Below are 17,152 nucleotides of genomic sequence, written 5' to 3'. Positions count from 1 at the left end.
GCCATCAACATTGTCGACATCAGTTCCCGAGAGAACAGTCTGTGGGTTCCAATGCCAGCTTGGAGTCCGACGTTTACACTTGGAGGATCTCTTGATTTTAGTCTGGAAAGTATTAGGCAGACATCCAATCCATACTACGAGTACCATTACTGGCCAATGCCAATGGAGTTTTCATCAACAAATCAGGAAGCCGGAACAGAAGCAATGGGAGTTAACATGGAAGTTCATCAAGAGACAGAAAGGGAAGTACCAGTGGAGCACCAGCAGCAAATGTTCAGAACTCTCAAGACATTCCAACCAGAGGAGATTCCAATGTGTGTGGAGCAAGTAACCATCACACTCGTGAGTGCACCAGGATTAGGAGTCAGCCAGACTTGAGTGCTTACTTGATCTGCAGCTCGTGTGAGACTCGTGGACACTTCGTCGCGGATTTCCCAATGACCAACATGACAAGAGCCATACCCATCTCCATTGTTCCTCATGCCAGCCATGCTCGATCAGCCTTATCTGCAACAGAAGGATCAAACCGTAGAAATCGTGACCTTTCTAGGAGCCCTTGTCGTGGAGCCCGTGGCGGCTAAAGGTAAGTGGGCGCTGATCCTCTTCTTTGGGTGCGGTAACCATTGTTATGGTTGTGCTTGTTTAGTCTTTGCAATTGTTTTGCATTGTTTGTTTTGTTGTGCGTTGCGTGTGCAACTTTGTTTTGTTGTGTGCTACGGACAAGAAGTCCGGGTAGCAAGTGTAATATAGTGTGTAGACTTTGTTAGGTTGTGTTAGTTAGGTTTCGCTATAGAAAATCGCGTTTTTCTTAGTAGAGAGTGAACCCTAGAATTTAGGAAGCCTACCCTTATTTATAGCCATGTGTTGTGTTGAGAATGATCGTGATGTCGGAAGGACATAAACCTTGGCATAATGTACTCAAAATACTCGTTCATGCATGAAGAAGAATCAAGAATCAGATACGACCGTGGTGGAGACCAGCAGAGAGTGTGCAAGGGTACATGGTTATCAGTGTGAAGATTCAAAGTCGTAAGTGTGAAAGTTCAGAGTCGTCGACAGCGGACAGATTCAGAACAGTTGAAGATTGTGGTATAAGGGATTGGAAGATTGTGGTTGATCTTGAGAGAACAACTTTGGTATAGCCGTGTACAAGATGATAAAGTGCAAGACCAGAACAGTCAGGGGTCGATCAAGTGAAGAAGCAATCAAGGCAGTCATGGAAGCATGGAGACTAGAGTGTATGGTGTGTTTCGGGGATCAAAGTTATTGAAGATCAAGAAGTCGAGAAGTCAGAGAAGAGATGTCAAGTGGAAGACCAATCCGAAGAAGTCTAGTTGTGAAGCCGAGCGGTGTAGAGCCAAGAGAAAGAGTGTGACAAGAGTAGAAGACAAAGCCTAATCAAGCGCAATACCAAGAAGATAATAAGAAGAGTCGAAGATGGAAGCTCAAAAAGGAAATGATATAATGCCGATGATCAAGATGAAGTCGATTCCAAGGAGGGGAGACAAGAAGGGAAAGTCCGAGCAAAGAATTTGTGGAGTGATTGCATAACAAGCAGCAGCAGTGATAGAAGTAGATGATGGTAGCAGAAGATAGAAGTGCCTTGTGAATTCGAGGACGAATTCATTGAAGGAGGGGAGAATGTAATACCCATAGTCTAGGGTATCAAGTCAACGGACGCAGATCAAGCTACAATTGGATGCAAAGATATATGAAGACATGAATAGAGGTTCGGTCGAAGCATTATGAAGAATGGTCGAGTAGAAACAAGAGTTGGTCGAAGAGACATAACCGAAGCTTCGAAACGGGCAAGGCCGAGCATGTTGAAATTTCAAAGTGTGCAAATCAAGCAAGACTCAATCTCAATCATCATTAGGGGATAAAATAATACTTTTGTTCAAGCCAGAATGAATTTGGGGCGAGCCAAAGTGAAGATGGTCCGGAGGAAGAAGAATATTGCCGATATAGTCGAGATGAGCTATCTAAGAGTTAAGGAAGCCAAATGAAGATGTGCAAACATGAAAAAGGAGTTCAAAGGAGTATTTTCTATATTTCTACAAGTGTTGGGAATGGTCAACTCAGAAGTCAAAAGTCAAGAAAAGTCAAAGAAAAAAGAAATTACCTTAATGGTCTATTTAACCTATTCGGTCAACCAATAGGAGCATGCCACGTGGAGAAGACCAATTTACTTTAATCCTGGACAGGATGTAGAATAAATCAAGGAATTTTTGGGTGAATAAATCAGGAGCAAATGACATCTAGAGAAGAAGTTATGATGAAGATACTTTCTATACCCGAAATGGGCTATAAAGGGTAAAATAAATTATGGGCTAAAGATTTTCTTTCCACATCAAAACCACGACATCTAAGCCTCATATAGAATCCAGGAGAAGTGTAGGATTGGGCTGGATCACAAGGAAAGCAAATTAGAAGACTGAAGATCCAAAGGAGCTTGAGAAGGCCTTATTACCAATTTGGTAATCAAGGAAGAAAAATTATGGAAACATGCCAGGCACGAAAATGCCCATGCAGTGGTTCATAAGCAACACTCAGAGGTCTACAGGAGCTATAAAGGAAGGCCTAAGGAGTAGGTTTAACACTTGGTGTGCAAAGGTGTCATTTTTGCCTAAAATTGGTATATGTGGCAAAGTGACTTCCTGATCAAGTTTTAATCTGATTTTTCGCAAACTTAACATTCAAGGTAAATTCATTAACCTTCCAGAAGATAGGACGAAGATAACTTGATTCAGTGTACTTAGATGAATGCATGGATTTTGAGAGTATTTTGGTGACAAGTGTGTGTCCACTTGCCAAGTGATCCCAACCTCTTCTCTGGCTATAAATACCCCCCTTAGGTTTAGTTTTAGAAGTTATAAACCCCCCTGAACCTTCTCTCTCAGTCGATCTCATGGTTTGTTCTTGAGAGAGAAAATGGCTAAAAACCGATAAATTTTTAAAAGTGAGTGAGGTGAGTGTAGGAGGCTTTGTGTGTGCTTACCCTTAGTCTAGGATCTGTTTTGTAGTTCTAGGAGATGTGGTAAGGCTTTGAATTTGCGTTCATAAGTTTCATTCCCCTTTTAGCTCTTAACCTCTTTTTAATCAGTTTTTGGATAAAACCCTTAGGCCTTTTGCTTTTGGAGTTTGCTGCGGTTTTTGAAGACCTAGGTGGGTTCCCCTGTGTGTGTTGTGTGTTGTATATTACTAACCGTGTGTGTGTGCAGGTTGAAGGACTTGAACCGCAATGGTTCTTAAGCTTAAACCGCTTTTGCAGTTGCGTGTGTGTGTGTGTGGGTGATTGATAGTCCCCATAATTGAGTGTTTATTTATGATTGCATGCATTGTGTTGTTAGGTTGTTAGATTGCTTGCATTTGTTGTGTTGTTAAGTTGTTAGACTCATGCATGCATTGTTAGTTGTAGTTGCATATGATAGTTTGTTGTGTAGCGTGTAGATTTGAGTATAACTCTCTCATGTTAGTTCATATGCATTGTATTGCATGTCGTGTAGTGAAGTTGCATAGAGATTTGAGTGAGACTCTCTCTTATGCCGGGTAGAGTCTAGGTGTGTCACTGGCGTTTAGTTTGTTTAGTGTTTCTAGTCTAGACTAAGTGTTGCATGGAGGTTAGAGGTGGAGCTCCCTCATGCTAGTTGTTTTTGCATTTTAGTCTAGACTAGGGCGAGTGTTTGCTTGTTGTTTGTTTGTGTAGTGCTTTTGGTTTAGGTGCACGTTGCATGGAGGTTAGAGGCAGAGCTCCCTCATGCGGGTTGGTGTTGCGCCTAGACTAAAGCATGAGACCATCTCGGAGTTAGATTGGGAGATACCCAATTCTCTGTTGATGTGTGTGGACCCTGGGGTTAGATTGGGATATACCCAATTTTCCAGTGGTGGAGTGACCTACTCTTCACGGCTTGTCACGTAAAGTGGGTCGCGCCCATGGACAAGCGCTGCATGACGATGCGGCCCGGGTTAGATTGGGAGATACCCAGTTCCCGGAGTGATGTTTTCCGGTCATGTGACTTTGGTGTTTGTGGTCGGGAGTGTTCAGGGTGGAGTAGTTAGGGCTCCGTGGTGCGAAGGGATCCCGGGATGTGTAGCATGTGGCTCCATCCTTTGTGTGTTTTGTTTTGTTTTGTTTTCTGTACATCGAGTCTAGATCGAGTCTAGGTTGTTTGGGGTTCGTGTATAGGTCTCGGGGCCAGACTAGTTAGCCCATGTTTAGTTATTGCATTGCATTCATGTTTAGTTTTGCATTAGTAGTTGCATGTTTATCTTTTTGCTTGCATTGTTGTTATTGCTTGTTGTTTGTTAAGCGTGGATTGGGAGGGATAATTGTTGTTGTTTTGGGAACTCGCTGAGTAATCTATGATTGCTCACTCCCTCTCTTCTATGCAGGTAACCTTAGGGGATCTGGCGTTAGCGGGGTGCGGAGGACGAGGCCAGGCGTAGTTTTCCGGTGTTGTTTGCAAGGAGCAAGATGTTGCTGTTTTCACTTGTTTTGCTTTTCATGGGTACCCGTTTGACTTTATGTTTTTATCTTTGTTTTTTACTTGAGGACTTTAGTCGAGTTTCCGACTTTGTAAAATAAATAAAAATTATGTTTGTTTATTAAAATCCCTTATAAACGCTGATATTTAGTTTTGTCCGAACTTAACACAACTCTCGACCAAAGTACGGGTTGGCAAGCCTTAGGCTGAGGTCAAGAGGGGCGATATCGTGGTCGGGCGTCGAGACTTTGAATTCGTTTGAAGTTTTGACTGGACTGGTTGCGGTACTCGCCAAACTTGTGACACTTCCGGGACGTTCCAGATTAGTCCAGCCTAGGACGGTCCGGGGGTGTTACACACAGCCCCCGAGTTTTTATGCCAAACGGTCAAGATAACATAGAAGTGAGATGTGTACGGGTTTGGGATCTTGGTGCTGGAGGTGGTCACGGGGAAGAGGCCGGTGGAGTATGCGGAGGATGTCGTGATGGTGCTGTGTGAGATTGTGAGAGAGGGGTTAGAGGAAGGGTGAGTGGAGGAATGCGGTAGGCTGAGAGGGAACTATCCGGCCGAGGAGGCAATACCAATGATAAAACTAGGGCTGGTATGTGGGTCCCAAGTTCCCTTGAATAGGCCGTAGATGGAAGAAGTGGTGAAGATATTAGAGCTTATACAGTGTTCATTTTAAAAGTTTGACTGCCGACTACAAAATGGAACAATATTTCTTTATTCCTTTTCAGTTTTCATATATATATATATATATATAAAAGTTCCATCTTCTTCTTTAGAAAAGAAACGTTTTGTTTTCCTATGAGTTTGTCACGCCAGCTGAGCTCAGTTTGAAGAATCTTTCACACTTGGAAGGTTTCATTGTAATCAAAATGTTGAAGGTTGTTTTGGTTCATAAAGTAGATCAAAATGTCTGAGGTTTCTGTGTGTTGTTGTGCCCTATCTATTATTCCCACATTTTATTTGAATATTTAACATAGATTAACATATTCAGAAGATGAGGAAAATAAGCATAGTGGAGAATACATGGTACATTTGAAAATCTTGATTTTGAAGGGACATAAAACCAGCAAAACGATAAATCAAAAATAAAAAAGGATTTAGAATTTAACACAGTCAGCAAAACACTAAATCATTGATAAACCCTAAATCTTTGGATTTTTTTTTTTTTTAAAAAATTTAACACAGTCAGCAAAACACTAAACCCTAAATCATAAATACTAAATACTAAACCCTAAACCTAAATACAAAATACTAAACCCTAAACCCTTGGGTAAATTCTAAACCCGTGGATAAATCTTAAATCCTAAGGATTTAGAATTTATCCGAGTGATTGGGATTTACCAAGAATTTAGGATTTATCCAAGAGTTTAGGGTTTATGATTTAGAGTTTAGGGTTTAGTGTTTGGCTGGCGATATTAAAGATAAATTTTTTAAAATGTGTTTTTGTTTGAAATTAATATTATTTTTTATTTATTTCTATTTTTAGTTTGAAAATAGAATATAAGTTGATAATATTTTATTTCCTTTTTTAAAGATACCAAATATGAAATAACGAAATCTTATTGGTTGGGTGAACCTAAAAGTTCACTCTAGGGGTGAACCTAAGAATTTCTCAAATTGATTTGTGAGACCACATCTTTGAGTATTTTCTTTTAGTAATTTCGTTTGTGTCATTGTTGTTAATGCTTGCAGATATTATATTTTTAGATGAAACTGAGAGTATTGACTCATTCAGTTTTGCATATATATATTTTATAGATAAATAATTTACAGTTATGATGGAGTTCTCACTTAGCGAATTAACGCTATATAATGTAGTACTCATTTTTATTGCTGCAAGTAAATGTTATAATCTAAATTAACTTTCACGAACAAATTTCATAGTAAATAAGTTCAAATTAATATGTACATTATTTCTCTTTTACACTATTACTTAATATATTTTTGAACTAAAAGAAAAATTTTCCACTTTAAATATATGTTTTTATCCTTAATACTTTAATTATGTATTTGTTTTCAAATAATATATATTCTCTGTTTACATATACGTCATATATTTTCAAAAAAATTAACAATATTTGATTTACACAATATAAATCCAAACGATCAAGAAATATATAGTTAAGTTTTTTGGTAAAAATATATAGTTAAGTTTCAAGGGCGTTAACACTTATTAAATAACAATTCCCCCCTTTAAACAAACCCCAACGACATGAATTGAAATACCTTAAACTTTTGGTTTTTGTTAGATCATAGATCTAAGTGCTAAATTATAATATAAAAATGTTTTAATAGATATTAAAAATGTTATAAAATTAACAAACATCACACGCAAAACTCGAAAATTGAGGCTTAACCCATCACCTTAAAAATATATACAAATATATAATTGTAATATTAAAAATCTGAATGATGATAGTTGTAATTTTTGGTATTGCAATTTAAAGAATACATACAATTTAAATTAAACTAAATATTTTGAAATATTTAATAAAATTTATGATATATTTTAGTTATTAACCGGACCGTAGAACGGGCCAAACTTTAGGTAAATTAAAATTGAACTTATCCGCAATTAGGAGAATAAAAATTCATTGAGACACATAACCATATTTAATTCAATGCAACTAATATGGTTTGTCCTGTTGAATTCATCAGCAGAACAATCGCACATCAAAAAGAAACATTGGAAAGAAAAAGACGTCACAAGAGCACTCCACATGTCTTCATTTCTTGTTCTCAACATGTAAATGTGGTTCCCCACTGTGGTACGTAAGTCTTCTAAAAGCAGTAATCACAGTAATTACCACAATTCTTACATCCCCTGAAGTTTTTGTCACTTCTGCGAGAAAGAGAAGCCTTCATTATCTCCAAAGCAAGATTTGGGTTCCTACCTACGAATAACCTGAACACCTCAGAGCAAGCTATGGTAGATATATTCGTTTTGATATAACTGAAAACAGCTTCGTTGAGGCAATTGTCGAAAGGGATCTGAGCAAGCTCAAGATAGTAAAGAGCATTCGACCGATCAAGAGAAGATATAATTTCGTTTCTGCATAGATCACGTAGATGAGGGATTTCGTATTTGTCAGCGGCAAGATAGAGTGACCGAACGTGTTGGTTAGATTTCGGAGAAAGCATAGTACCATCACTATACATAAACTCAACAAAAGCTTTTAACTCTTCATTTCTCATCTCTGATAGAGTGATTGTCTCCATCTTCTTAGCCTCAGTTTTAACATCATCCGAATCCAGCATCATCTTAAAAACCTCCGATCTTGATGCCTATTTGAAATCAAAACATATATGTAAAGGCAACAAACTAAACATTAGCATTTCTGGAATCGATCCCTTGTTGAGATAACGGTGAATAAAAGAACAGATATTAGAAAAAGACCAGAATAAGTTTGTGGACTGATATAAATGAACCGTCATCATTGTCCACCCCTGCCCTGAGCCGTACGTCAACTTGCCATTGTTCTTCCAAGACTTTTGCAAGTCCATCTGTGAAACGTTGTTTGTTAGTTTGAGTTGCCATTGCTATATACTGTAATTAGACGAACTTTTTCATATAAACCGACGTGGGTTATATAAAGAATTCAAAGAAAACGGTCCGACTTCTTGTTTTTTTTTTGCGGTTTTGGAATTAGAGGAGAAGCATTTATTTTCAGTACACCGGAAGTCCTAAGGTATGGCCCAGACCGTCTGGGTGCACTCAATGGTCTCCTCTCTTGGGAATTGAGCGGTTATTTATGTTGGCCAGTGTAAGATTGGTACATCTTTTCGCAGTGAGACACTTTGCAATTGCAAAAGCTACTTTATTAGCTCCAATATGTACTACTACTAACCTTATGTTTCGAATCTACCCATGCATATGTGAGTTTCTTCCTGAACATTCCGAAACAGAGGATAATACTAATTGGATAATACTATGTTTTTATAAAATACCTTTGTTGATAAAAATAAAGTCGGTTATATATTTGATTCAGGGTCAAACTTCCGCCTTTCTATTTTTACTGGGACTTATATTGTAACATCCCTATCCCGGGCCTATTTTTGTTTTAATGAGAACAGGCTTCGCTACGGCCCATTTGACAATAACCTAGGGTTCTCTGCAGTTTCTTATAAATACAACTGCAGCCCCCTTCTCTTCTCTCCATCAGAAACAGAAGAGAAGCCCTGCAGAGATTCCCGGAGACTGGAAGCCCTAGCCGTCAAGCTCTTTTCCCTGCGCCGTCGTCTCTCTCTTCTCTCTTTTCTCTCTCCCTCCTCCTGTCCGATCTCTCTCTCACCTCGGCGCCCTCTCCCTCTCTCTTTGCCGGCGGTCGATTGGTGGTGGTGGTGGTGGTGGTAGCCGTGTGGTGTGGTGGTGTGGTGGTGACCAGATCTGATCTCGTTTCCCCTTATCTCTTGTTCCAAATCTAGGCTAAGGTGAGGTGTCTTGAACCCATCTTGCTCCCTTGATCTTTATACTGCCTATGTTGGATCTAGGATTGATTAGTCCTTGTTTGAAAGTTAGGGTGTTAGATCATGATGAAAGCTAGGGTGTTAGATGCATAATCATGATGCATAAGAACATTCACACTGTTAAATGGGACTTAATGGACTGCCTTGTGTTGATGTGGTTATTATTGATGTGGTTATTATTGATGTGGATGCTTGTGTGATTGGTTTGTGTCCCATGTGTTGATATGTGAATGGAAGCTAGGTTGCTAGAGAGGTGATTGCATAAGTTGATAGAGATTCAGTTGGCATCATGAATGATGAGTGGTTTATAAATGTATGCTATGTGAAGTGTATTGTGTGAGACACCGATAATGGGTGGCGTCTAATGTTTGAGAATGAGTCTAATGTTAAAGTATGAGAAGTGATAAGTGTGTTCATGAATATGAGTCTATGTGAAAGGAATGAGAAGGTTAAAGTGAAAGTGAATGTTAAAGTGAAAGAGAATGAGTATGTGAAAGTGGATAAGAACGAGGATGAGAAATGAGTATGAGTATGAGAATGAGAAAGGAGTTGGTTAAGTAAACGAGTCAACGAACTTGCTTGTAGTCCTGTTTGGACCACCGAGAATGGGTGGGCGTCTAGAGTCTAGGATGTGATGTGACCCGTGGGACAGTAGCCTAACACGAGGTACCCACGTGAAGTAATGAGGATTGCCTACCGCGAGATGCGGGATATAAGAAGATGTGGCGCCTAGGATCGAGTCAATGCCGAGTCGTGGCATAATTATGGCTATTATGACCGGGTGGCGGACAGTGCCGATGGGCCAACGAGCTGCAACTCGGATAGCCATTTAGGAAGCTGGGGGGGGGGACGGTTACCCGAGAGAAGGGCGCCCCTTTCAGGATAGGCTGGACGGGTAGGGAGACCCGTAAACGGCTATAGGTCCTTACGTCTAGGTTGCTTGGTGTCGAGTCAGCTCGTTGTTGAAGTCTAGTTCTTTGAGTGAAGTGTAATTGAGTATGAGTTCTTTGAGTTGATTGATTGCTAGGTTGTTAGAAATGGTGTTGTTTTGAAATATCTTTTGTTGCATTGATTGATTGTAGTGACTGGTCAGTTCTGGCTTCCGCATAGAGTAATGTAGAGTGTCTTGCGGGCAAGCTGGACTAGAGCCACTTCACTGAGTAATCTAATTGCTCACCCCTCCCATTTCCATTTCCCTATGCGCAGGACTGTAAGTAGAAGTAAATGGATACGGGTGGATTGGAATTTCAAAGAAAGCAATGCGTCCGTCGACTCTTGGGACCAGTAACGGACACGGCGGGTTGCCTTTAAGGGGTATACGGGTGTCCATAACTCCCTTTCGATAACCCCGGTCGGACGCCGGGGGACAGGGATGTTACAAATGGTATCAGAGCGGGGGTTAAGATCCCTTAGTGCTATTCTAAGGGGTCGGCATTTCCAAAATTTTCAAAATCTTGTTTTAAAGAAAAAGAGTTTGTGAAAGTTTGATACTTTAGAAAGTTGTGAGATGTTTTCAAAAAAAAAAAAAAAAAAAAAAAAAAACCACCCATTATATCCATGCTTCTATTATGGTTCGGATCGATTTCTTTACTGCAGGATGTTTCCGCTTGATCACTACGAGTGGAGGATGCCGCGTATGCACTACGGGCGAGTGGGCACCCGGGAGTATGCCCGAAAACTGTACTGTGACGCAGAGGGGAACTGGGTGCAGCCCATGTTTCCAGAGCCGGAGGAACAGTTCCGAGAAATTCCCGTTCGTCGGGTACCCTCACGAGCAGACTGTGAGCCGTAAGGTGACAATGCCACATTTCCAGAGGATGGCTATGGAGCAGCGCATGCTGCGGGGCTGTGCGACCTTCCAGCTTGCCCCAGATGACGATTTCCGAGGAAGCGTGGTCGCCCAAGCAAGGCGGCTAGGGTCACTTGGGAACCCCCGAGAGCATTTGCTGGGGAATGCCAGTGTGGAGCACTGTTTCAGAATAAGCAGAAGGTCCGATCAGTTGCTGGCTACACGGAGGACTTCATCAACCAAGCCAAGTTGTGCAAGCCTAAGAGCGCGGAAATGTGGTGTAGCTGGTATAAGCATGGACTACGTAAGGACATTCAGGCTCAGCTGAAAGGAGTCTTGGAACCTCTTGAGTTTGCTCTGGTACAACGGATGGCGGGATTCGCAATCGAGGCAGAGGGACAGATTGAAGCCAAGGAAACCGGCCAAGGAAAACCAGGAGGGGGAGAACCGAAGGCGGACATGGTGGAACCAACCAAGGAGAAACGGGGACGTCCACAGGAGCCTTCTACGGGACCAGACGACTGCGACTGTGACATACTAGTTCAGGCGGTGCAGAAGTCAAGCAAAGTGAGAGACTACCTGGGGGAGTTCTTGCATACCGCCAAGCAGTGTCTGCCCAAGCCTGCAAAGGAATGGTGTAGGTTGTTCAAAGCCGGACTTCGCAGAGAGATACGCGAGAAGCTGGATGGTGTCTTGGAGCCCTAGAGTTTGCCCTTGGGAAGAGAATAGCTAGTCAAGCCATAACTGCGGAAGAGAGGATTGCAGAGAAGATTACAAAGACCGAGCATCACTACGTACTGGGGGAAGACGGAGACCCGGTTCAGGCAGATGGGGACATTCGCATAGCAGCCCTTGGGTCCGAGGACGACAGTACCCCCACACGTGGTGGTGGGTGGCTGAGCGAGTAGGATCATTTCTCGGGAGTAGGACACGCGCGTTGATTAGGTTATGGTTTTCATTTCATCGATTGTTGGTTGGTGTTATTTCCTTTTGTTAGGCATTCTGTGTTTGTACAGATGCCATGAGCTTTCTGAACTATTGTAGTCCTACTCCATTTTCATCTATTGAATTCATTCGTTGGTTTTAAGATGATCGAGTGAAGGTTAAAGTACGGGTTATAAGGAATGAAGGAGTAGGATGAGTATAATTCATTTACGGGAGTTCGGATTTAGTTAGGAACCATCTAAAACGGGAAGAAAGGACGTGTCCGAAAGCAGGAACCGTAACCATGGCGTGGTATCATCTCAGATAGTGATTTCTTTTCCCTTCATGGAGATTCTCCAACTAATAAGATCCTAGGATGTATTCTCTGGATGATATGGATAGATCCTTGCAAGATCGAGGCAAAGACTCAAGATCTTCAAGGTAGTGGACTGATGGTTGATTCAAAGAGTTGCGGAAAGACTCCTTGACACTTTTAGATGACTAGGTTGGATATGACACACCAACTTAGACGCCTAGGGTTTGATGGATACTATACACCAACAAGATCACTCAAGAACTCGTAAACAAGTTTAAGAGAGAACAAGGTTTTTGATTAAAAGATGATTGCATAGAAAGAAGCTTGCGACAAGTTTAAATAGAGAGAAGACTTGAACAGGCTCAAGTTCTCGAGATCATTAAAGGGAACACGCTCCCTTGGTAATCAAACAAAGACCAAAGACTAAAATTTAAAGAGTTTGCAACACATAAGAAATAAATAAAGACTATAGATTAAAGATAACATAAGGTAGATATGTGGTTGGTCCAAAGCATCCGAGATGCACCAAAGATACATCATCTAGGTGATATGAAAGTGAACTCATGGCCTCATTAAAAACCTTAGTTGGAAAACCCAGTGGGACAAAACCAACTAAGGGAAAAAGAGTACACACAAGCCACTTGCCTAGATGATGATCAGCTTGAAGGTTCAGCTTGAAGTGTGGTAAGTGTGTCTTGGTTGCTCAAGCTACGACCAAGACAATCTTCTTGCTTCCAAGACATCTTAAGTATGTTTCCAACAGCTTCATGGAGTCTTCTTGTCATTGCACGAGTCATGGGACCTTTGGGAATGACCAAGGCATCTCCATCTTCATCTTGCTTATCCTTGATCACCTCTTCTATATCTTTATCAAGTTGTTGGTCCATGATCACATCATCCCCTCCCTCTTGAAAAGGATTTGTCCTCAAATCTGGTTCATCTGCAATAAAAGGGATCAAGTCAGTAATATTGAAACTATTACTCACATCATACTTACCTTGGAGATCGAGCTTGTAAGCATTGTTGCTGATCTTCTTTGTGACCTCAAAAGGTCCATCTATTCTCGGCATGAGCTTGGACTTCCTTTGATTAGGAAACCTCTCTTTCCTTAGGTGAACCCATACTAGATCACCTACTTCAAAGACCATCTCTCATTTGCCCTTATTAGCATGTTTAACATACTGCTTGGTTTTCTCTTCAATATTGCGCCTTGCTTGCTCATGAAGTTGTTTCACCATCTCTGCCTTCCTTTTGCCATCCATACTAATCCTTTCACACTCAGGTAAAGGTATTAAATCCAAAGGAGAGGTGGGATTGAACCCATAAACAATTTCAAAAGGAGAAAACTTAGAAGCAGAGTGCACAGCATGATTATATGCAAATTCACAATGAGGCAAACAGTCTTCCCATGATTTCAAGTTCTTCTTAATGAATGCACACAAGAGTGTTCCTAAAGTTCTATTCACTACTTCAGTTTGACCATCAGTTTGTGGGTGACAAGTAGTTGAGAACAACAGTTTAGTGCCTAACTTAGACCAAAGTGTCTTCCAAAAGTAACTAAGAAACTTGGTGTCTCTATCAGATACTATAGTTCTAGGCATACCATGCAAACGCACAATCTCTTTAAAGAACAAATTAGCAATATGCAATGCATCATCAGTTTTGTGACAAGCAATGAAGTGAGCCATTTTGGAGAACCTATCAACAACTACAAAGATTGAATCCTTTCCGGTTCTAGTCCTAGGCAATCCAACAATAAAATCCATAGAGATGTCATTCCAAGGATGGTTAGGAATGGGTAAAGGAGTATACAAACCGTGAGCTTGGACTTTGGACTTAGCTTGTTTACAAGTTGCACATCTCTCACAGATTTTCTCCAGATCTCTCTTCATGCGAGGCCAAAAGAAATGATCCTGCAAAACTTTAAGCGTCTTGGCAATACCAAAATGTCCCATAAGACTTCCTCCATGGGCTTCCCTAACAAACAAATCCCTCAAAGAGCAATTAGGCACACACAAACGATTATCATAAAAGAGAAATCCATCTTGTCTAAAATAATGACCAGCAGCAAACTTTTCACAAGACTTGTATGCCTCTTTAAACTCAGGATCAGTTTCATACATTTCTTTAAGCTGTTCAAAGCCTAGTAGCTTAGCATCAAGAGTGTTTAAGAGAACATACCTTCGAGATAGTGCATCAGCCACTATATTGTCCTTACCTTGTTTGTATTTGATCACATAAGGAAAGGTTTCTATGAACTCAACCCATCTCGCATGTCTTTTGCTCAGCTTGTTTTGTCCCTTAAGATACTTGAGAGACTCATGGTCTGTGTGGATGACAAACTCCTTAGGCCATAGATAATGTTGCCAAGTTTGCAAGGCCCTCACCAAAGCATACAACTCCTTGTCATACGTTGCATAATTGAGAGTTGCCCCTCCAAGCTTCTCACTGAAGTATGCTATGGGTCTTTTATCCTGCATCAATACAGCACCAATTCCAATTCCTGAGGCATCACATTCTATTTCAAAGGTTTTAGAAAAATCAGGAAGCATAAGAAGAGGGGAGTGAGTAAGCTTCTCTTTAAGGATTTTGAATGAAGTTTCTTGTGCTTCTCCCCACTTGAATCCTACATCCTTCTTGATGATCTCGGTCAGGGGAGCTGCTATAGTGCTGAAATCCTTCACAAAGCGCCTATAGAAACCTGCTAGCCCATGAAAACTCCTCACTTCTCCCACTGTAGTTGGAGTTGGCCACTCTTGTATGGCTTTGATCTTCTCGGGATCAACCTTCACTCCATCTGCACTCACAATAAAACCTATAAAAACCAAGTTATCTGTGCAAAAGGTGCACTTCTTTAGATTAGCATAAAGCTTCTCTTTCCTCAAAACATTTAAAACAGCCCTAAGATGTTCTATATGATCATCAAGACTTTTGCTATAGACTAGGATATCATCAAAGTATACTACGACAAAGATGCCTATGAATGATCTAAGCACATGATTCATCAATCTCATGAATGTACTAGGAGCATTGGTTAATCCAAAAGGCATGACTAACCACTCATACAAACCATGCTTAGTTTTGAATGCAGTTTTCCACTCGTCTCCCTCTTTCATCCTAATTTGATGATATCCACTCTTAAGATCTATCTTAGAAAATATGGCAGAACCATGCAATTCATCAAGCATATCATCAAGTCTAGGGATAGGGTGTCGATACTTCACTGTTATGTTGTTGATTGCTCTACAATCAACACACATGCGCCAGCTACCATCTTTCTTAGGCACAAGAAGCACTGGTACTGCACATGGACTCAAGCTCTCTCGGATATGACCCTTCTCCATCAGTTCCTCTACTTGTCTTTGCAATTCTTTAGTCTCCACTGGATTAGTTCTGTATGCAGGTCGGTTTGGTAGTGTGGAACCAGGTACAAAGTCTATCTGATGCTCAATCCCACGAACTGGAGGTAAACCATTGGAACTATCTTCTGGAAACACATCTGCATATTCCTGTAAAAGAGAAACTAGTTCACTCGAATGGTCCGGTGTATGATCAGTGGTGGTTAGCAAAGATTCTTTAAACACAAGCAACAAAATAGAGTTTTGAGAGTAGAGAATTCGTTTGACATCTCCCTGTTTGGCATAGAAGCTATGCTGCTTGTTGAGATCAGTTTTGAGTTCAATCTCTTTCTTTTTCTGTAGATGGAGCTGATCCTCTTGCACTTCTTTAGGGGTTAATGGTACCAGCACTGTCTTCTTTCCTCTGAATTCAAACGAGTGCTTGTTGGTGAAGCCATCATGTATCACATGTCTATCAGATTGCCATGGTCGTCCGAGAAGAATATGGCTTGCTTCCATAGGTTTCACATCACATAAGATCTCATCCTCATATCTCCCTATGGTTATAGGTACCATTACTTGATCAGAGACCCTCATCTCGCCCTGCTCATTAAGCCACTGCAGTCTATATGGTTTTGGATGCTTCTGAACTTGCAAACCCAATTTCTTGACCATAGTCTCGCTAGCCACGTTGACGCAGCTGCCTCCATCAATGATAAGACTACATACCTTCCCTTGAACCAAACACCTAGTGTAGAACAAGTTCTCTCGCTGCTCAATCTCATCTGTCTTAGTTTGAAGATTCAAGAGCCTTCTTGTCACTAGCAACCTTCCCTTGACCGGTTCTTCTTCAAACTCCTCTTCAGTCTGCTCATGATCAGTGTGTATCTTCTCATCTTGAGACATATACTCCCCTGTGTCAAGAAGAATCATCGTCTTCTTATTAGTACACTCATTGGCATAGTGCCCACGCCCTTGACACTTAAAGCACTTGACATCTCTGGTTTTGGAACCAGTGGCTCCTGTCTTTCCTTTGTCCTTGCTGTAAATGTTGCTAGGCTTGGTATCATCTTTCTGATAAGGTTTACTCTCCTTCTGGTAGTTAGGCTTATCTTCCTTAGGACTTTGGAACCGAGTAGTCCCATAGCTTCCACGTGAATGTCCCTTCCTCTTGAGCTGCTGCTCCACTAGAATGGCCTTATGCAACATCTCTTCTATTTCCACATAGTGTTGCATCTCTACCTTATCTTGTATTTCTCGGTTGAGCCCTCCAAGAAACCTTGACATAGTAGCTTCTCTATCTTCTGATATACTGGCTCTCAACATCAACAGCTCCATATCTTGATAGTATTCCTCTACGGTCTTAGCTCCTTGAGTGAGTTTTCTTAGTCTCTGGTGAAGATCCCTGTGGTAGTGGCTCGGTACAAACCTCTTGCGCATAAGAGACTTCATCTCACTCCATGTTTCCACTGGATATTCTTGGTTAAGCCGCCTCATGGTAACCAGTTGATCCCACCAGCTCAGAGCATAGTCATAGAACTCAGTTGCAGCAAGTTGGATTCGTTGAGTGTTGGTATAGTTCTTACAATTGAAGACAATCTCAATCTTCTTCTCCCACTCCAAGTAGGCATCCGGATCAACCTTGCCATGAAAAGGAGGTATTTTGAGCTTAACTCCACCAAGCTCTTCTTTCTTAGGTCTCCTAACTTCATGATCACGCCTCTGCCTTCTACTCACTCTAGAAGAAGAAGAACCACTATGTTCAGACCGGCTGCGCTCATAGTAGTTGTCAGTCTCTTGTGATCCAGCATGTTCTCTACGGTCT

General features: G+C 41.1%; 1 protein-coding gene across 1 annotated transcript in view; it reads right to left on the bottom strand.

The window, feature by feature from the left end:
• The window catches only part of LOC108815781 (BTB/POZ domain-containing protein At5g48510-like), a 49,160-nt gene extending 41,129 nt beyond the window's left edge, over positions 1-8,031 (bottom strand). The window contains exons 1-2 of the mRNA XM_056991486.1: positions 7,891-8,031; positions 7,608-7,778 (exon numbers count right to left, since the gene is read on the bottom strand). Of these exons, the coding sequence (XP_056847466.1) occupies positions 7,608-7,778; positions 7,891-8,031 (312 nt within the window). The remainder of the gene's footprint in view (positions 1-7,607; positions 7,779-7,890) is intronic.
• Between the last annotated feature and the right edge of the window lie 9,121 nt (positions 8,032-17,152).

The sequence above is a fragment of the Raphanus sativus genome, chromosome 7 (genome assembly GCF_000801105.2).
Source record: "Raphanus sativus cultivar WK10039 chromosome 7, ASM80110v3, whole genome shotgun sequence".
NCBI lineage: Eukaryota > Viridiplantae > Streptophyta > Magnoliopsida > Brassicales > Brassicaceae > Raphanus > Raphanus sativus.
This window is presented reverse-complemented; position numbering and strand designations above follow the sequence as displayed.